At 46.8% G+C, this 21,145-nt stretch overlaps 2 protein-coding genes across 4 annotated transcripts; one reads left to right on the top strand and one right to left on the bottom strand.

The window, feature by feature from the left end:
* Positions 1–13: 13 nt before the first annotated feature.
* Positions 14–13,849, top strand: TCTN1 (tectonic family member 1). 3 transcript variants are annotated; one of them, XM_048322395.1, is made up of 16 exons: positions 14–205; positions 1,796–1,916; positions 3,854–3,984; positions 4,343–4,509; positions 4,926–5,013; positions 5,883–5,992; positions 8,668–8,688; positions 9,100–9,225; positions 9,790–9,915; positions 10,252–10,334; positions 10,682–10,822; positions 11,123–11,279; positions 11,370–11,477; positions 11,949–12,083; positions 12,431–12,575; positions 13,383–13,849. In XM_048322395.1, the coding sequence occupies exons 1-15, from the start codon at positions 49–51 to the stop codon at positions 12,572–12,574; spliced, it is 1,815 nt and encodes a 604-aa protein (XP_048178352.1). In that variant the 5' UTR covers positions 14–48; the 3' UTR covers position 12,575; positions 13,383–13,849. The 3 variants fall into 3 exon arrangements, with proteins under 3 accessions (XP_048178352.1, XP_048178353.1, XP_048178354.1); XM_048322396.1 differs by lacking the exon at positions 13,383–13,849 and adding an exon at positions 12,686–13,370; XM_048322397.1 differs by lacking the exon at positions 11,370–11,477 and having other exon boundaries at positions 15–205; positions 11,958–12,083.
* Positions 13,848–17,734, bottom strand: HVCN1 (hydrogen voltage gated channel 1). Its single transcript, XM_048322399.1, has 5 exons — positions 17,537–17,734; positions 16,953–17,057; positions 16,466–16,697; positions 14,498–14,610; positions 13,848–14,193 (listed from the first exon to the last, which is right to left on the bottom strand). The coding sequence occupies exons 1-5, from the start codon at positions 17,732–17,734 to the stop codon at positions 14,128–14,130; spliced, it is 714 nt and encodes a 237-aa protein (XP_048178356.1). The 3' UTR covers positions 13,848–14,127.
* Between the last annotated feature and the right edge of the window lie 3,411 nt (positions 17,735–21,145).

Here is a 21,145-nt window from a genome sequence, read left to right as displayed (position 1 = left end):
TGACGCCCCGCGCGCCCTGGCAACGCGCCGTTGCTAAGGGCGGCCGCCATGGCGGCGCCGGGGCTTGGGGTCTTCTTCGTCCTTATCCTCCTCCTCCTCCTTCCGCCGCCGCCGCTCCGGGCAGAAGAGCCGGCCGCGGAGCCCGCAGATACTCACGATGCCGCTCAGGCCCGGGCCCGCATCGTGCCGGCCCCGGTTACGGACGGTGGGTGCCCTCCGGGCGCTGCGGGGCATCGGCGGCGCTTTTTGGCTGAGGGGAGCCCCGCTCGCGGCCTCCCCCTCCCAGTGCGGCGCCCGGGGTTGGCACAACCGCGTGGCAGCCTCCCGGTTTCTCCCGGGAATCTCTGGGGTTCGCTGCAGCGCCGCTCGGGCACCCCATGGCAGCTGCGGCCGAGGCTCGGAGCCGCCTCAGAAAGACTCAGCGAGCCCCTGAGCAGCCCCCAGGCCCTGGGCACGCTGCTCGTGGCATGGACAGCACAAGGCTGGGCTTGCCATAGCCCTGAGGGTCGGTGGGGGTGTAGGGCAGAGTTTCCTGCATCCAGCACTGCTCTGGGTACAGCGGGCAGCTCCGACCTGGCGGAGGAGCCCAGAGCGGCCCTGGGTGTTCTTGGAGAGCTCCGTGCGCACCCCGAGCTGGCTGCACACTTTGTCCCAAGGCTGAGCCCTGGTGCTGTGGATACGTTGTCATAAAAATAGAGCTCACAAAATTTCGTTACTGTGTTCTCAGGTGTTTCCCACTGTATAATTGGCTACTCTTTTATATCCCGGTGGTGTTGCCGTCAGCTGAGCTTTCCATGGGTTATTTGCCAAATGAAACCCGTCCCAGTGCTACGTCCTTAGGGAAAAGAGACTTAAATCCCTCATCTCACAGACATAAGTTTGCAATCTAATCATCCATGTTTAAACTTCTCTTGTTTACAGGGTGAGCTAAGGATCCAGGGCTAAGCTCAGCTAACAGAACAGTCAGAACTTCAGAGATTCCAGGAAATACATGGATATTGTTCACGTGGTCAGAGAACATCCAGGGGGCAACAGTCAAAGTGAAATAAAACAAGAGTTAGTTACAAAAAAAGTATTTTAATGTCTTTCCTGTAGAACACTGGCCTTAATTTTCCTCATTCTGTGCTATTTTTAAGTCTAGGTTTATTATAGAACAGCAACTCTTACAAACAGTTCAGTAGAGTAATATCTACTGTTTTTTGAATTTATAAACTTGAAAACCTCGGAGTTTGAAGAAGTTGCCAAGTGTATTTTATTGAGCCAGTTTACAAACTTATTAGCAATTACTCTGCCTGTGATTGCAATATATCACAGTACCTAAAAACAGAGAGAAAAAACAGTTTCAAAGAAGTCAACCGTGGTTGTCTTGGCACATCAGGGAAATATATTCCTGCACCTTGAGACATCCTCAATACTTATAAACATCTCTCTGCTCTTTCAAAATGTTTTATTTTTCTTCCCAATAAGCTGAAACAAGCAGATACAAACGAGGTGTGTTTATCTCTTATTTTTTTTCCTCTGCAGGGCTGAGTATATTATCATACTTCCAAACTCCCTGTTGAGCCGGGGTTTTGTTTCTCAGGGAACAGATTTTAATATGTCTTGGTTTTGTCCATGTGTTCCAAATAAATTTGCTCAGTAGCAGAAAAGATAGCTTTTAAAAATGACTTAAAGAAAACGTGAATTTGGAGAAGACTTCTGACCACTGTCAAAACCAGGGCGAGGTGAAAAGTGAAAGCATTTGGGACATGCTGTGAAGTCCCCACTCCAGTTCTCATTTCAATCTCTGGTGCAGTTGCCAAGCTGTGTGTCTGTGACCTGCTGGTGGCACAGTGTGACATCAACTGCTGCTGCGACCCCGACTGCAGCGCTGAGGACTTCAGCCTCTTCACCACATGCTCAGTTCCTGTGGTCACGTGAGTGGAGAAATAACCATAAAGCACAAAATCTTGGTTCATTTGCTGCATGCCTCTGTCCTCTCCTCTTATCAATTCCTAACCCTCCCTGCTGCCATCCTGATCCCCCTTTCACCAGTCCTTCCTGCATTTTGGCCCCAACCAGGCAGAACAGCAAATCCACCTCCCACCCACTTCTCTCCCACTCATTCCTTCTTTTCTCATGCTCCTTGCTTTCCTCCTGTTTCACTGTGCTCCTGTCTGTGGGCACTTAGGTGGTGATGCTTTTTTGGGGGGGAAGAATGATGCATCTTCATCAATGCAGTGTCTGGAAGTTAAGAAAACTGGTACCACAGAACCATCTGGCCACTTCTGTAGATCACCAGCAATTTATCAGTAACCTCTTTGATTACATTTATGATATCAGCTACACACTGGATCAATTCAGGGCTTGTTGAAATAGTGTGAGCATTTTTCTGACCCTAGTTTTAAAAGTCACCATCCCAACCTGCTCCCCCACTGCCAGTCTGCCACTTCACAAACACTAAAATGAAACGTTATACCGACAGATTAAAGCCAAGAGTTGTTTCTTTGCTGTTTAGTTTATCTGAAAACACCTTCACCCAATCCCATGTTCTCAAAAGGAGTTAAGAAAGCTCACTTCAAAATCATAATGTGCAAAAAATCTCATGGTGACTTCTCAGAACAATAAGTGCAGCTTTTCAACCCACCTTCTGTATAAATTATGCCAATCTGAGCACTGGGGTTTATTCTTGGTGCTTTGAAATTTGAATTAGCAGTCATGCCAGACTGTGGTTTCTTATTGTTCTGGCACACAAAGACTCCTGCTCCCCATTTATAGGTATTTCTATAGATCAGAAAGGTCTAATCAACGCCCTCCTGACTGACATTTTAATTGCCTCAGGTGGCTGTGCTGCCTTTGTCAACTAGAAATGCCTCAAATGAAGTCGTGTTTCTTTCCCCAAATTCTTTTGTGTAAAACGTTTATTTTGCATGAAAATCCAGGGGATTTTCAGTGTCTGCAAGTGTTGTGGGCCTCATTATTTACATCTAGGTTTACATATATTTGCATTTTTGTGTTAGTTTGGCTGATCCCAAGGTGGAGGCCCTGTGGCATCTGAAACAGCAGCAAAAGGGTTTGATTTATGATGGGATCCTATTAACAAATTACTCATCTCATGGAAGAGCTTAAAAATTTCTGAAAGTCATTTCACTTCTCCAGTGCCTGTCCTTAACTGCTCTATCCTGCTAAATACCAGTTTCACAGGGATCAGCAGCTTGTATTTGTAGCATGTAGGACACACCAGTGCTCCTGGGGTCTGAACTGGCACATTCTCCTGCAGTTCTGGGCTGTTCATGAACCTGGGGCACAGCCTTAAACACTTCCCCAAGACAAGCTGGGTAATTTCACCTCCTGTTCCTCACTCTGCCATTTCTTTCACATGCATCTCAAGTAGGAATTTTTCCCACTCCCTGCCCAAAATGGGTATTATTCCAATATCCACAAAACTGACCTGTTTTCCTGGTCTGACATCCCACTTGGGTTGTAAAAATGAAAGTACTGCTGAGCTCTGCTTGGCCTGTGGTGCAGCCCTGCATTTTTGGGGCCTTAACCATCAGAATCCCATCCAATGTGGCATTTTCTCTCTCATATTGCCACTGGTTTTCCCTTCCCCTGCTCTGTTTCTTACCTTCCTTCATGTTGCTGCTCACATTTTCCTCTGCTAAATAAAACGTGGGAGAATTCTCTATTATTATTATTTATTATTAAGCACAGAGCCTTCTAAGGATGCACAATTGTTCTACAAATTGTGTTAAACCCAGTAATTTCATGCTTTTTCTATTTTTCTGGTGCTGCCTCAGTACATGAAAAGAATTTGAAAATCTGGTCAACACTAACTTCTAGTGAATTCATTTATTATTTTTATTCTTTGCAGAGGTGACAGCCAGCTGTGTAGTCAGAAAGCTGCAGTATATTCTCTTGATGTTGAAGCAAATCCACCAGAAAGGATATTTAAATTAATTGACCAAGTCAATCCCAGTATTTTCTGCATTCATGCTACAAACTGTAAGTAGAGTTGTAGGCAGTATTAAGCATTGTGGTGTTATTTTTTGTAAGCTCTTTAGGAACCAGAAAAAGACTAAATTTAAAACTATTTTTATTTTATTCAACTTCTCAGAAAACTTGTAATTCTGTCTGCTCACAATCCTTATGTTGTGATGCTTTCACTTGTGAAAACATGGAATTAAACATCTGTGACTCTTGGCCTTCTCTGTTGGAAAAAACAAGTATTGTTTGGGGGGGTGTTTTGTAAATAATTTAGCATCCTAAATAAATAATGTTTAAAGTTGTCTCATTGTTACTAACTATTGTTTCTGTATCTTTTTTTCCCTAAAGTTACCTCCTTCTTTTAATGTTTTGACAGATGAACAAGCCGTGTACCTGAAATCCCCTGAAATCCCAACTCCAGAAAATTTTGATCAGTTGCTTGACAAGTTTGGAGGTGCTACTTTCAGTGCTGAGCCTGACAGCTGGAATTTGGATACAGATGCTCAAAATCCCCCTGATGCAAATGAAACGTACAGATATGAGGTAAATTATCTCTGGTTCAATAGGAGGTAAATTATATTTGATGTAATTAGTATTAGATTGCTCCAGAAAGAATAAATCAGCATTGTTTGCATCTGCTTTTAAATAATGCAGTTCTGCTGGAAGAGGCAAAATTTATATTGGTCTTTAAACACAGAAATGTAAAAAGAAGTGTAATATTTTGTGTTTAGTTACTTAAAAAGTGAGCTAGATTTTTAAGATCTTTGAAAAATAAGTCACTTTTTTTTTTGCTATTTTCAACATAAAGCAGCAGTGGCTGAAGCATTGCTGCACAGTATTGAGAGATACTGTGGAAATAAGTACTGGTTTTATTCATATTTGTTGTTAATAAAAATGCTCTGAAACTTTCCATGGGCTGGAACACATCTGTGTACCTGACTATGGTTTTTATTTGGCAGTATGGTGTTCCTGTGCAGACAGAGGATGCGTTTCTAAGGCTGCCAAGTCCTGTTGTTTCTTCTTGGTGCTCTGATGCGAATCCTGCAGGTTGGAAAATGCACTTGAATCCCAATTTTTTTTTTTTTTGCTTTAGAGTATTCTGCTCTGGCTTGAGATTAGTCAGTCAGAAAGCTGGCACACTCCCCATGGAGAATTCAGATAAAGGTTCATGAGCCAATGATTTTCAAATCGCTTCTGTTTCTCTGCTTTGTTTGGTTTTTAAAGGCATAGAATGGAAATTGTGTTGCATCTCTATTCAACATTCCAAGTGAGATATGTAAATCCCTGAGAATCTTGTTAATGGGTTGTTTATCCAACAATAAAACGTCCTGTTTGGCATAATTGGTTTAATCAAACAGTACAAGGGTGACACCCTGAGGAAGGAGGGGTTTGCACCACACCAGCCCTGCCTGGGCAGCCTTTGGCAGCTTCCCTTTGTCCAGGGGTTCCTCTCACCAGTCAGATTTGCAGGCTGAGCTCTACATTTTAACCTCTCACGCAATTTCCTGAAAATCTGCAGAGGTGGAGGTGGAAAAAAAAAGCCACAACCAAACCCACACCTGCATTTTCCAAAGCCCGCTGTCATCATTAAATGTGGTCTCATAACAGTCATGGTGGTCATTACAGGACTGAAGACTCTTGTGAAAGAAAAAAATCTTATGAGATTCAAAAATTAAGTAATTTGAAAAATGAAGCTTTTTCTACAAGTTAAGAAGTAATATTTTGTCTCATAGCATTTTTTGAGAATATAAAAAGTTTCATTCTTCACAGCTCTCATGAAACTTTATCTGCAATAGAGATGACATTTACTTTCACTTCTGCTTGTACCTAAGGTTCTTGTCTCGTTTTTCATTTATACTTTCCATAATTGCTCTTTCATTTCCCCCGGTAATACTTGGTGACTTCTTTTTTCCCAGGGTTTTTAGTAAACCAAGCCACAAAATGCATTAGATCAGTAAGTGTGGAAAAATGTGACAGCATTCAAGCACTTAGCATGTTGTTTTATATCAACTCCAGCATTTTGGCAGTAAGTATGATTTGAAACAGTCACATAGCTGAAATAATCACATTTTCTATATTTTTGCATCTGCAGAATGAAGTAATTTCTGTTTACTGAGGGATATGGTGTTTTATTTGGATTTTTAAATTGTGGGTTGGGAAGAAACATCACCCTTTACAGCAGACTTTTATACATAAAGCCTTTGGGAATGTTTTTACTTCAAGCTTTGGTAATAGAAGCATTTGCTGTTCTCTGCTTAGCCAAATATAAATAATATAGTCAAAGATAAAGTAAAAAATAATAGTTTTGAAAAGCCAAGGTCGTGTCACTGAGCTAGTGCAGTTTCATGTTTCTGTGCATGTTCAGGCTTTTCCAAGAAGCCTATTTACCAGAACACATAATTCTAAGAAATCTGAGTTTTTAAGAGTTGGTAAATCTTTGTACTGAAAGAGGAACCTATCAGGTTTAATCTTTTGCATCTGCCCCTTTCCTCCAAGTCTCAGTTTTTGATAGTGAGGGCTGGCACAGCCTTCCTTACGCTCCCAAAAAACATGACTGAGAGCAAGTTTCTTTGGCTTCTGCCTACTCAAATCCAGTCTGGGGTTATTTTTCAAAGCCTATGTCTACTTTTTCATCCCTTTCTGACCTGGGGGATGATGTCTTACGTATAAATAAAACCCCTGTAAGGATATTCAGGAAGACAAAGAAATCACTCATGAAAAAATGAAACTGAAATACATCATACCTTAACCTGATGGCTCCTTCCAGAAGCTGGAGGCCGTAAAGAAAGAGCAATCTCTTCACCATTAAAATTATTTTAATTTATGTAAATATTTAAATTAATTTAATTAGCAGTGAGTAACTGCTTAAAGATCCCTTCCAGGCTGCTCACAGATTCCAAAGCTCCCAAAAGCAAGGAAAGCCCACTAAGCAGTTCACACCCTCACAGGTGGGATCACTCTCCTGCTCCTTCAGGATCTCATTGAAATCAGCCAAGGATTGCTCCCAGATGTTGGCTTTTGATCCTCCTGTTGTGGAAGAAGTGGAGAAAACACTGCCTCAGAAGGGCCTTGAGTGTCTCCATGTCCTCCCAAAATTAGTTCTTGTTGGCTGCAGGACCAGAAGGAACAAGTGTGGTTCAGGCCAGGCTCCAGCAGCTGAGTGGTTTTGAGTTTAATGATGAATTCCCTTTCCTCAGTGGAAAAGTCCATAACCCCTTATCCCTGTGCTGCTTGCCAAGGCAATGGCTGAGCTCGGGAGAGGTCACAGTTCTGCCCAAAGCACGTTGGATGCTAGGAAGGATCAGATGCAAGAACTGGAGAAGGTCGAGCAGCTGGTGGAGATGCTCTGTAGGAAGGTTCCCTTCCCAAAGGGAGCTGGAGGTGGGATGTGACAACAGAGAAGTGATGGCATTGGGGACAGGGTGGTCACAGGGCAGAGCAGGAGCCCTCCCAGTACCAGCAGATGGAGCTGCCGGCAAAAGAAACGGCAAACCAGTGACCGAGGGAGGCTTACTGGGAGCCTCCTGAAGGCTTCCTGAAGGATAGCAGGTCCTTCAAGAAGCCCCATCCCCAGGAGCTCATCCTGCCTGCCAGGATGGGCAGCTGGAGTGAGAACAACGTTTTGGGAATTGTTGCAGATAATCTCTGCTCTCTGCCCTGATCTGACCAACAGATCAAGGAGTGTTGGGGATTCTTGGAATCTCCCACCAGGATACTCACAGTGGTGCTTCACCCAATGGTTAGTGGGGAGTGTGTAGCTGCCAAAGCAACGAGCTGTTCCTGCCTTTCCCTGCTTCCCTGCCAGAGGGGAAGCTGAGGCAGTGGGAGGCAGCAGTTCTGCCTGCCAGTGACCTCCAAAGACATCATCCATCACCCCAGTCATGGATAAACAGAACTTCAGGAGTGGTGCTCATTCCTTCTAGCCTAGTCAGAAATAGCACCGTTCCCTAAGCATGAGTCTAATCTTTACAGGGACCTTTATTCATCCAGCTGATTCTGATGGCTGAGCTGTACCTTGGGATGATAAATATGTGACAAACTGTACCTGCATCACCTTCAGGTCTCCAGCTCCCAGGAATGTGTTCCCTGCTGGGGCAGTGGATGAGTCACTGCTCTCAGTATCCCATCATAATTGCAGAATTGCTTTATGATCAGAGTCCAATCCGTGGTTCCTTCCCAAAGACGTGACTCAAACATTCATTGGAAAGTCAGAAAAGTAAAACCTTAGACAAAGTGGTGCTCCCATGGGAGTATTTTACAGACCTGATTGATGACCTTGGCCCAACATTTCTGCCTTTCCATGAAATATTTTTGGTGGAAATTTTCCAGTGGGGCAACACATATTCACGTGCTGTATAACAAAAGAGATATTTTCTTCTCATTTATTGGTTTAGAGACCGTGAAACTGGGGAACAGGACGACAAAAGCTCTTCATTTCTTTGGGAAGCACAGCCTGGCAGGTTTCTTAAACTGGTGGTCTTTGAATAATTCCAAGAATCAGAGGAAGGAGGGGATTGGATTATAGCAGTTCTTTTCACACTTCGTGGATACTCTGGTGGATTTCCAAGTAACTCCATAACATAAAAGTTACTGTTATGAGAAGAGTTAAATAGACAAAGCCTTACCTGCTTTACTTGACTGCTACTTGCAATAGGTCAGACCTTTGCTACTGCTTTAATTTGTCCTTTTATTCTCCCCCAGGTGCCCAAATCAAGTCAGATGGTAAGTATCCTTCTAAATTAGTTGGAAGAGCTGTGGGCAAAATTCTTATTAATTACAGTTGGTGGGAATTTTTCACTGATTGATCAAAACAAATCCTTACATTAAAAAAATTACATCATTTGTTATCAGTAATGATACTTAGCAACTCCAAGCTAAAATGCTGCCTGCAAACTTTCAAGCCTGATACATTTCTCATATAAAACTCCCTCTTTTCAAGTAAACCTCTTTATTTATTTAAACCCAGACCCTTTGGTTGAGCTTCAGCAGTACTTGTAACACAGCAGTTGTTCAGAGAATTACTGACTGCTGTTGCTGTGGAACAGAACCCGGAAAGGTCACACATATAATAACACAGAAAAGCCAAAATTAATTATACCCAGTATTCAGAGCTAACATGAGTCTGTTTTTCAGGTGAATATTACTGTCCAGTCCATTGTTGTCCAGGGTCAGAATGGAATGAGGACTTTACTGAACAGTAGTGACGTCCTAAGGCTCCCGATGGTTTTGGATGGACTTTGCATCAATGCAGTTCTTGGGGTAGGTCTGGCAGCCCTTTCCCCCTTATAGCTGATGGAAAGCATCTATGCATCAAGTCACTTGACTGCCAAATTGCAAAGCTGTCAGGAAGGCCTTGCAGTTTCCCTATATTGTGACATCTCCAAAGCAAATGTCACAGGAGAAGCACTGACTTTGGGATAAAAGAGAGTGTTTTGCAACAAAATAATAACTGTGCAATACAACATGGAGACAGGCTGAAATCCTTGTTATTACTGTGTGTATGTGGCACAACAGACAATGACATGAATTTAGAATTTACTTTATGCTTGGGAGAAGATGATTTCAGGCACACTAATGAGAGACAGAGGAATAGATGCTGCACACCATCTTTTAATTTTAAAGTAGAACGTTGTGTCTATGCTTAGGTTTATCAAGAAGTCAGTTTTGAAGAGGCTTCAGCCTCTAGAGAATATAATATATCCCCACCCTGGAATTTAGTTTCTTAAGCAAGCAAGAAAGAAAATACTTGCATGGTTTTAATTTTTTTTTCTAGTTTCTCTTATGTATTTGTTCAAATTAATATCTAAAACATTTAATTTTCAGGTGAATTATCACATTACCCACACAGACACAGGAGAAATAATAGAAGCAGCTGCTGCTTTTGTCTTGGGGGCAATTAGCAAAGAAGCACTTTCAATAGAGCAGAGCTTCGAAATCAGCTTCACTCAGGTAACTGTGGAGGTGTCACAGGTGACTTGGTGAAAGACATTTAATTACAAAACTTATTAAACTTGAATCAGAACAATTGTTAGCAGCAAGGTAAAATAGAACTTGCCCAGGATACCCAGATGAGGCAGCATTTCAGAGCTGGGCTATAAATGCCTCCAAAGTCTGTCACATTTACAAGCCCCAGCTTGTGACTATAACAGAGAAAGCAAAGCCTTACTTACAGTCTTACCATCATTGTTCAAGGCAGGTCATAATCCTGAAATAACTGAAATATTTCTGTGTTTTTCAACCACTTCAGTGCAGGATAAGAGCTAATGCTCTCTGTTTGCATTGCAGGAAAATACACAGCCAGTTCCTCTCAGTGGCAATCCTGGTTATGTTGTTGGGCTGCCTGTCAGAGCAGGATTCCGGCCTCAAGGATATCCTTTCCCTGCTGGATTTCTGTTTGCTGCACTTGCTCTGGTCAATCTTCACAAACCCTTTCTAGCATGGACATCTATGAAATACACCTGTTCTCTACCAAAAATAAAAATGTGCTTTTCTGGCTGTGTTTTAGGAGGGAATGACTCAGTCCTGACTGCAGTCTCCTGGGACTGTGTAGTGAGGTACATTTAGCCCTTCATTGCACACTCTGGTGCTTTTTCACACCGTGAGAGGAGTCTTGAGCTATTATAGCATTTGCAGCTTTATTTTAAGGATATGATTAAGGATTCTTTTTTTGCCATGATATCCATCAAGCATTTAATTTCCCTTAACTGTGTGTTACATCTGGCATCATTCAGAGTAGTAACAAACACAGCCAACTCACCATTCTGCAGAGCACATCCACCCAGGACTGCCTGGCAGCACAGGGAGCCAGAGCCCCAGTATTATTTGGTTATAACATGATATCAGGCTGTAAGTTACGGTAAGAAGTAATTTATTATTTTTTTTTTAATTTAATGTTTTTAACCCTCTGACAACCCTTACCCTTAGGCTCTGTTCAGGTCCTGGGCCATTTATACAGCTGAAGGAGTATTGAGAATGGTGTATTTAATTATAAAAAATGTCATTTAATTAACAATGGTCTTTCTCTTGGAAATATTGTGTACATTAGCAGCTCTAGCCAGAAGGCTTGAACAGAGCAGAGAGCAAGGAGAAGTGATGACTGTGCCAAACCAATGGATTTTGCTGTAACTCATCTTTTTTTGTGTGTGTTTTCTGGAAGAATTACAGCAGCTATGAAATGCCAGCCTTTGGCTCAGACCCTCCTTGATGTGCTGAAGGGCCAAAGCTTTCCTGAGTACGTGGCCTCATTTGGGAATTCTCAAGCCCAGGATGTGCTCGACTGGGTGCCAATAACTCAGCTCCACATCTCAGAACAGGTGAAAGTTAAGCCACTTCCACCCCTCCACCCTCACGAGATCTGTGCCTGTGCTGCAGCATCAGCTCAGCTTCACACCCTAAAAATGCAGGAACCAACTGGAGAAAAAAAATGGGGCTGGGAATGCAGAAAGAAGCTGGAGGGAACTCATGGAATATTCAGAGGAGGAGTTTCACTCTTGCTGTGGAAGTTATTTTTACACCTCGGCTATGGATCAGGGCTACATGTTGGGTGTAAAATGAGGTGTTTAAACACAGGTTAGAGTGTTGCTCTTGTAAGGATGAAGCACCAGAGGTGAAAGAGTGAACAAACAGAAACAGTGTTTCCCCTCTTACATCAGGCCAGGGTAAGACAGAGAGAATCCTTTGAAACACAATATAAGATTGTGGATGGTTTCTTGCATGCTTCTACAACCAAAGAGTGAATGGTTTCTGTAACCAGAAGTGTGATAGTTCAAGAAGAAATTCATAAAATATTAAAGATTGTAGCCTTCAAAATTCTGCCCTGGCAGAGTTCAGGATTTTGTACTGCCCAGCAACAGTGCTGGGTCCAGCTGCTCTGGTAACCTCCCCAGTGAGCTTTCTGGGGACATTCTGCATTTTTAATGACACAAATAATTAATTAACTGTAGTGGCTTCTGCATAAGGTAGACAATGAGATGATTTCTAACACCTTGCAGAGCTCATGCCAAATACCAGTGTCACTGGGAATAGAAGTGAAGTGGACTAAATACGGATCCCTGGTCAATCCACAAGCCAGGATAGTGAATGTCACAGCCACAATCACTACCACCACACTGAAGCAGGTATGTAATTAAATTACAGGATTTAAGATGAAACAAGTGGGTTGTTTTCCTTGGGTATCAGCTGTGTGACAGTGACCCAGATAATCTCTTTATCTAAAGGCAGCACTTCACATTAGAATGTATTACAGCCAGCAGTTCTCTTCCAGCTCAAACACAACTGTGGGCTCCTTGCCAAAACACACTTCAATAAAAATCTATACATCATTTATGGAAAGAAACATGGAAATGTATAGGAAAAAAACCCAAACCCTTTTAACAAATAACAGCTGACAATATAACCCAGACCAAACAAAACAGTTGTACAAATAGAAGGCTGAAGCTAAGTCCTGGTTGTATTTTCATTGCAGCTTCCCTCAGGAAGGGAAAGGATTATTCCTATAACAAGTTCTGTGGTTTTCACTGACATCTCTTCACCTGCAGAGCCAGGCTACAAAGCTTGGCCCACCATTAACATCAAGTTACCCTTTGATTTTTTCTATCCATTTGTCTAAGGTAAGCATGCATCAAAAAAAAAAAAAAAGAAAAAGCCGTATTTCTGCTTTTTCTTATTTTTAGTCCATTGTTTATCCTGTGACTGTAATAGGCCATCACTTTCTTCTAAGTTGTAGATACTGGGCTAAAATTGCCCAGGAGAGGAAGGGTGAGACCTTATGAAAACCTCAGAAGGGTTAGGGTGAAGAAACCCCCATGAGGTGGAAAGTATCCAATTATAACTCTGCAAAGAGGTAAAAGGTCCGTTTGAACTTGCTGGTGCCTCTGGACCAGTCACAGCCACCACTCCTCCAGCACGTGGGATCCAGCCCCAGCCTGCCCAGCAGAGGCAGGAGGGGAAGGGAAGAGCACAGGGACACACAGGGAAAGCAGGTTCATTATCCCATAACAGCAGAGCTAAATTGCTGATTAAAGTCATCATGTGCTATTAGATAAGGCCTCTGCTTTATCTCCTTTCATAGATGAATAAGCCACATATTTCTGGCTATTTTTCCTGTCCCACAAATTAATTACCTTCCTTTAAAAATCTGAACAGTTGAGTTGTGCTTTGAGCAAAGCTCAGTGACCCTTCCAGCTGAGTGGGGCTGAAATCCATTGGAGACACCTGCTGCAGTCACCAGCTCTCAGAATTCCCACTTCTTAAACCTCACTCTTCAGCTCTCAAACAGCCTCTCCACAGGGACACTCTAATACCTGAAAAAGTTCAAACACCAGCCTGGCCCTTTAGAATTTGCTTTTTCGTGGCTTTTCTGGAGTCTGACTGTTCCCAGTGGTGCACTCACCTACATCTGTTCTTACATATTCCAGTTCTTTTAATACATGGATTTATGAGCTGTGGAAACAAAGAACTTTGCAGCCCCACGGTCTGTGAAGGAACAGTGAAAAGGGAAGAAGAGATGAGGGAATACAGTATCAGAACTGGGATCTGCTACTGGAACAAGGCATTGTTTGACGTAAGATGGCACATGTTTGCCTCTATTTTGGGGCTGATTTCTTTGTCAGGGAAAGGAGTGGTGTGTTGGTGTTTCTGAAATGAATGTTATATAAATAACAAAGTGGCACAAACAGCAACAAAAATGAGGAAACTACCAACAGTATGAAAAGAATGGTTGGCAAAGAGAAGTATTGATGATGAACAGGCAGCTGGTAGAGAAGAAATTACCTTTTCAGCCTGGGTTCTTATCATTTATACTGCAAGTTTGTTGCAAACAAAGAATGCTATCACAGAAAAAACCGAAATTATTTTAAATAAGTGGTACTTTTCTGGATGTATAGCTTGTAAAGATGTGTCTTTATTAAATTATTTTGTGGTTTTGACTGTACAACTGTACAAGAAGGGGAAAAAAATTGCTGTTTACAGGGACTGTATGTGAATAATTTTCCAGTAGAACTATTTTTGCCATCCCAAGGTCTGATCAAAGTGGGGTCTAATAGAAAATGTTTATAGAAAACACAATACAAGAGGAAGCAAAGAAAAACCTTTCAGGTCAAGCTGGCAGGTTCCAACACTGCAATCTCCAAGCAAAATTTCCCACCTTGGAAAACTGGCCTCCTATTTTTGCTGGCTGAGGAGTCCATGCTGTTTCAATATGTTGTTCAGCCTCTCGATTTCTTGCTCCTGTAGGAGACAAAATTCAAATCATTAACAGCCTGCGAGCAGCTTCCCAGGTTCCCACAGCTCTTCCCACTGCTATAACGTATCTCCTGCTGCAGGAAAACAGGACAACCTGGCCAAAAGGAGTAGGACAGAGGTAGGGACATCATTCCTTTGAGGAGGAGCAGCCCAGGGAGGCACGGGCAGGGCTGTGCTGCTTCAGCCCAGCTCACCCCACACTTTCTGATGAGGAAACCAAGCCAACAGTGCCAACCTTGCACAAGGATCCCCAGCAGCAGGTAAACCCAAATTAAAAGTGTTTTTTTACCTTCTCCACACAGCTGTGTTCCAGTTGTTCCACCCTTGTGGCAAGTTTCAGGTTTGCTTGCTTTAACTTGGACACTTGTTGTTCTGAGCGGGTCTTCACCGATAAAATTATTCCTGTGGAACAATTCACAGTGGGTTTGCTTTACATTGTAAAACAGCCACGAGCAGGAGTTCACAGCACACAGGCTCTGTGCTCAAGGAGTTAAACGTGTTCTTCTCCAGCTCAGCTTCTGTCATCTTCAACCACCCTTCCCAAGTGCTTTCTTAATGAGGAAGGGTTTTAAGTCAACCACCGGAGGGATTTGGATACTGATACTCTGCTGGGGAGAGGCAGCCTGACCTCGGAGCTGAATTAATCACTCTGACTGTCATTCAAATCCTGAATCTGAATCTGCTCCCTTGGCAGAGCCCAGGGGTGCAGCTGGGGCAGCTTTGCTGTGTTTTAGCAGTTTTAGGTGTGAGAGCAGAGCAAAGCCTGGGGCACAGGGCTCCTCCATCCCCTGGGCCGATCGCTCCGGCCTGGCCGAACAGGACCTGGCACATCCTCAGGTCCACAAGGCTTCGGCTTCACCTTGCACAGCTGCAGGGAGAGCAGGCAGTGTCTCCTCAAGGCAGAGGTGGCACTTCCCTCTAAGCAGCATTAGGGGATTCCATGTCAACTCAGCCCCCACACTGAAGACATTTTCTTCCCAAAAAATAAAACAAAGCAGCTTGATGAGAGCACGAAGAACATCATGTTCTCCCTCCCGACACAGCTCCTCTGGATCATGGCTGATTCCAGTGCTCCAGGCACCAGTTTGGGCTCTGGGGGTTCAGTTCTCCGAGGACAAAGCAACGCCGCTGCTCATTTGCATTGATAACATCGACAGGAACTGTGCCCAGGCACTGACACCCAACACCCCAGCGTGGGGCAGATTCCCTTTGTCCCTTTCTGCTCCAAGCAGGTGGACATTGCATAAAGCTTGGCAGGGAGCCTGGAGCACCCAAGGATAAGGGGATTTACTTGTAATTGCAGTCCCGGTGTTCTGCTGTAAAGTGAGGCTCCCGTGGCTCCCACGGCCGCATGCAAATCCAGTTTCTTTCTGACTTTCACTCGGAAATAACAAAAGCCACAAGCTGCTGACATCTCTCTTCTTTCTGGCTACAGCTGCCGACCAGGCACCTTCTCCCCACTGGAAGGGGCTGAGGGCAATGGACGCAGCCCCAGCAATCCCCTCCTCTGATCCCAGCTGTGTCAAATACAGAGCACCCACCAAAAGTGAGCACATAGGCACAGGACAGAGCTTGAGATGAGGTTTCATGCGGGAATTTGAGATCATCTCATTGCCATATTTTTTGGAATCCCAAAATTCCTTCCCCAAGAAAGAAGAAAGTGTTTCCAGCTACGCTTGTTTCAGATGTGCCTGAATTGACATCTGTTTGCAACAATGTATAGCTACAACAATGAAGTCACTGAAGTCTGATTCAGGGACATTTTCTATTTCTCTTTTTATGGCAAACACTTTGAATTCAAGCAAGAAAGATCCAGAGTGAGATCAGGACATTCCTGATCGCAGCATCCCTGAAGGGGATGATGGAGTCACAGCAGAACAGAGCATTAGAACCTACTCTGCTGTAGCAGCAGATTCAGGAAGACAGGGGCTCCCCTGCCAAAAGGATCCTACAATGGAAATTCAGAACATGAGCCATCCCTCTCCAGGAGAAGGGTGCAGGAACAGATTATGGGGTTTTTTAGGGGGAATGTGCCTGGCTGCTGTGCACCCGAGGCATCACACCAACACAAGCAGCAGATTATTTCTGCTCTAAAGAAATGGCAGCCTAATTATAGCCACATTCCAGCAAGGAAAACCACACGGGTGGAGCTCTGAGTTTGCTGGGAGGGCAAGACCCCCAGGATTGGGTTTGAGAAGAGAACAAAACCCAGATAATTCAGGGAAGTTTGGCAAATCCAGCCCGGTTGTGCACCCACCGTTGATGATCCGGGCCACCCTCCAGAGCCGCAGGAGGATCAGGAGCCCCACGGCCTCAAACGCGTGCTCCCGGAAGATGAGGACGATGTCGAGGATGAAGGACACGACAACAACGATCCCGTCCAGCACCTCGAACTTGTGGTGGAAGAACTCCCGGCGGTAGACAAAGACTTTAAACCCCACCTCAACCAGGAAGATGGTTAAAATGGACAGGGAGAGGTAGTGGAAAACCTGGGAAAAGAGCACAAGTTTAAGCCAGGAAGCCCCCGCAGTGTGCACACAGGCAGGGCAGGCTGGAAAGCCTCTGCTGCTTGAGGGCACCTCTGGTTTGGCTCTACAAGGAGAAGTGCTGAGGACTTTTCTTCTGTGACCACCGGCTCAGCAAGGCCAGAGGTCCAGGGCCTGCCTTGCCCAGCCTATCCAGGGGACTTTGAGCCACCAAAGGGAGGGAACTGCTGTGCATGTTGACATTTCCCCACATTTTACCTTTGGGGTTATGTTATATCTGTCTGGATTGATGATTTTCAAATCCATCAGCAATTCCCCAAGAACCAACAAGGCATCCAGGATCACCAAGCAGACAACCCCGATCTGTTGGAGGAGAAGAACCAACATGAATCCCCTCCCAGCACGGACAGAGGAGCAAGAGGAGCCAGTGTAGCCCTTCAGCTAAACACACCCCAGTGCCCACAGCCCTGATTCGGCTGGTTGTGTTTCATGGAGCTTTCCATTGCTCCCACACAGGACTCCCACTCCTGCTGCCTCGAATGCTTATTCCACATGGAACCACCTGGCTCCCCACCAGACCCTGCCTGGCGTGGGGGGCTCAGGGAGCTGGAGGAGAGCACGTTCCAGAGCTGTGGTGATTGTGCACTGGGGCTTGTCTCCTCTCAGGAAACATCTGCACCTGCAGCAGAGCAGCTCCGTTCCGACAGGACAGCTCAGCTCAGAAGCAGCAGCTGCTCTTGCAGCACCGTGGGGGCTCACGAGCTCAGTGCTGCTTCCTGAGCTCCGTCCCACAGCGACTCTGCTGTCACAGGTGCCCTTGGCCTGGGTTTGTTCTGCCTCACCTGAAACCTGTGTGAGCTGAAGAGCTTTTTCATCATGTACTGGAAGGAGATGTGTCTCCTGGGGGGCTCCAGTTTGATCTCCAAGTCTGGCTGCTTCTCCCCAGCCTCCTCCTCCTCCTCCTCCCACTTCCGATAGTCGTTGCTCCATTGCACGGGGTCGTCGCCCACCACTGTGAAGTGCTTCAGGTACTTGGACATGGCTCTGGATCAAGCTGGCATCACCCTGCCGACGTCTGAGGGACAAGAGAAGAGTGTCACCTCCCCATTCGGAGCTGACCAAGGATGCCAAATCTTCCACCCAGAAAGGCTGACAAGAGCGTGACATTCAGACACAGCTGGCTGGGCCCTGCTGACGGGAAGTTGCTTCATGGTGGTACCTCTGGTTTTGCATCATCTCCCCCAGCACCACACAGAGCCCCCGCTGCCCTCCCAGTTCTGTTTGCACCTCGTGCTGCTCTACAACAAGGAACTTCCTCACAAGGTATTTCCAAACTTCTCCAAACAAAGCATTGATTACAGGAGCAAAAAGCCCCAGCCCTTATCTGGCACCTTGTGATGGAGGTGGGAACAGCTGCCCTTGTGTTTCTAACACTGATCCATGGAAGCTGTTGGTCAAGCTGACCCCGGCATCCTCTCCCTCCGGCCACACTGCCAAGATGAGGAACAGCCATAATTTCCCTCCATTAACATTAATGACGCCCTGTTATTTCAGTCTTTGCAGGCAAATTAAGCAGGTGATGCCCTCATTCCAGCCTGGCAGGTGGGTGACACTGTCCTCCCCATCTCCTCCCGTCCAGAGCTGACCTCATAACCTCACCCTCGGGCATCCTGGCTTCAGCCCATTCCCGCGGGCACCCAGAGAGGGGCAGGACTATCGAACCAAACTCCTGATTAAGGCCACGCTCCAGCAATGAAAACCGTATGGGTGAAACTCCGAGTTCGCTGGAAGAGCAAGACCCGGGAGCCTCCAGATGGGCTGCGCGACTGCAGGAGAGGCTCTCGTGTTCCCATCGCAACCCCCTCAGCCTCCCTTCCTCTTTCGGCAGCCCGGCGAGGCTGTCTCACCCACAAACCCTCTGAGATCCGCTCCTGCCGCCAGCTCGTCCCCATCCCGCTCTCCGGGCACCCGTCCTTGTCCAGAGCCGCCCGGGGAGCTCGGCGCCAGCGTCCCTTAGCCCGCCGGTGCCACCACCGGTCCGCCCGTGTCCCCGGGCTGCTCGCCCTCCCCTCGGCTCCCCGGGGCCGCGGTGGTCTCCGCTCCCAGCTCCGGCCACCTCGTCATCTGCCGGGAGGAGGGAGCTGCTCCCACGGTGCCGTCACAGGGGCAGCACCTTCGTTCTCCGCCACCGGGCGCCGAGCGGAGCCCGCGGAGAGCGGCCCCGGGCATGGAGCCCCCGGCCCCGTGCGGGACGGCCTCGGGGCTGCCGCGGGGCCTGGAGCCGCCGGCGGATGGAGCCTCCAGGACTTCGAGAGTCCCCAACCTCTCCTGTCGCCAGCATCAACCGGAGCGGCCATGGCGACGCCCAGAGCGGGACGGAGCCCCGGGCCGCGGCGGGACCCCGAGGGGAAGGACGTGGCAGCCCCGGGAGGGTCCCGCTGTAACCCCGCCACCCCGGCCCGCACCCACCGGGCCGAGCCCCGCTCCTCCCGGCCGCCCCCCGCTCCCCGGTACCTTGCAGGTCCCAGCTGTGGCCTCCGCCTCCCGCCGCCGCGGGGCCTCCCCCGGCCCGGCCCCGCCTCCCCCGGCCAGGGGCGGCCCCGGCCCGGCCCCGCCGCCTCCTCCCCACCGCGCTCCGAGAAACTTCAGCGAGTTCCCAAGCCAGGCCCCCTTCCATCCCCGACGGCCCCGCTCCGACATTTCCCGTTTCCGCAGCCTTTCTTCCCCGGACTGCCCGCGGTTCATCGGTTCGCGGGAACTGCCGGAACAGGACACGCAGGATGGAGTTTAAACTTTTTTTTCACTGTTTTTAAACTTTTTTTCCCCTATCGCTCGAAACAGCGAGCAAAGATCCAGGAGAGTCGTGAACTTAAATTGTGATTCTGCTGAGCCCAGAGCTGCTGCTGAGCCCGGACACAGATCAGTCCCACGAAGTCGGTGGAGGTCCAGGGATCAGTGTGGGATGTAAAATCCAGGAATCAGGCCTGGATTAACCTGCCTGCAGTTATGGGCTCGTGTTTTGTCAGAAGCCTCTTCATGTTTAGGGTTCCCCTCCATCTCTCAAACACAAGCTGGTTTGGGAAGTCCTGAGAAAAACTCAGCTGTGAAAAGCACCTGGGACCCAAAGCACCTCTGCTGGACCAAACTGGAAATACTTCAGTTTTCTCCAAGGAATGAACATCTCTCCAGTTTTGCACTTTTAAAGCCGAAAGATGTTTCTTTCTTTGTTAAGGGTTTCCTCCTTGAGAGTGCTTAAAGCTTTTCCTGCAACCTAAATGTTTTCTATCACCTCATCCCAAAGGACACATCCCTGTCCTCCTTCCCAGGGCGATGAGGAATGAGCACAGGTGACACCCTCCTGGAGCTCCAAATCCCCCATCCCTCAACCATCACCCCAAACCAGCGATTTACAGAGCTCGAGTGGAACAGCAAAGGCACAGCCCTGGACCCGCGGCAGGGATGTTTAGCCTGGGGGTTTCCAGTTAATTTGGGCATTTTGGTCGCAGCTGAGTCCAGCAAACAGCAATCAGGTAATGGGGGAAGATCTGCACCTGAGAGCTCAGCAGATCCAGCCCCTTTTGGGTAAGGACTGTGGGGTTTAAGGAGAAAACCCCCACCATGGGGGACGTGTGTGCAGAAAATCTCTGTGTTCCCCTGTGGAGGCCTGAGCTCTGCTGGGACCAGGTCCTCGTGTTCCAAGGAAAATTGATGTGTTGTTGTTGAAGTCAGTCTGACTTAACTCAGAGCTGAATACAACAGCCCTGACACATCCCAAAGCAAACCAGAAACAGGCAAACATGACCTGTGTGGAAAAACAGCCTTTCCACAGGGGATGGCAAGGACAGGCTTCACCTTGGAGAAACCAGAGAAACACCCCAGTGCCTTGAGGGACACCCAGCACATGAGTGCCTCAGATCTTACCACTCTTGCCATGGCACACGACAGGGATTGAAGAGAATTTGGATTTACCACAATTTCCTCTTGTGGAGACCTCCAGCACAGCCCAGTGCCCCTCCCCACTCCAATCCATCCTTTTGCAGCACCCACAGAGCTCTGGGCCAGCAGGAATTGGTGTTGGGCTGTGGAGACACAGGCCCTGGGAGGTTCATGGCTGCTCCAGCCATTCCATGTGTCAATTAGATATTCCTACAAGTATTATTATGGAAAAACAACTGGCAATCAGCACGTACTCCTCCTCTCTTCCTCCACTGACCAAAACAACCCAACCCCAGCAAACAGCCATAAAACACGCTGGAGCTTTTGAACAAAACCCACAGCAGGACCAGCAGCTCCTTTTCTTCCCTTCCTGCTGCCATGGTGGGACAGGACCCATCCACCTCCACCCGGGGGAGCCTGAGGAATGACCCAGCCTCGGGGAATGCAGCCAGGCAGAGAACACAGCCCAGAATAGGCACCTGTGTCACTGAAACTGCATTTGGGGAGACAAAAAA

Source organism: Corvus hawaiiensis, chromosome 18 (genome assembly GCF_020740725.1).
Source record: "Corvus hawaiiensis isolate bCorHaw1 chromosome 18, bCorHaw1.pri.cur, whole genome shotgun sequence".
In the NCBI taxonomy this organism is placed as follows: Eukaryota; Metazoa; Chordata; class Aves; order Passeriformes; family Corvidae; genus Corvus; species Corvus hawaiiensis.
The sequence above is the reverse complement of the archived record's forward strand: the minus strand, read 5'-3'. Positions and strand labels throughout refer to the sequence as shown.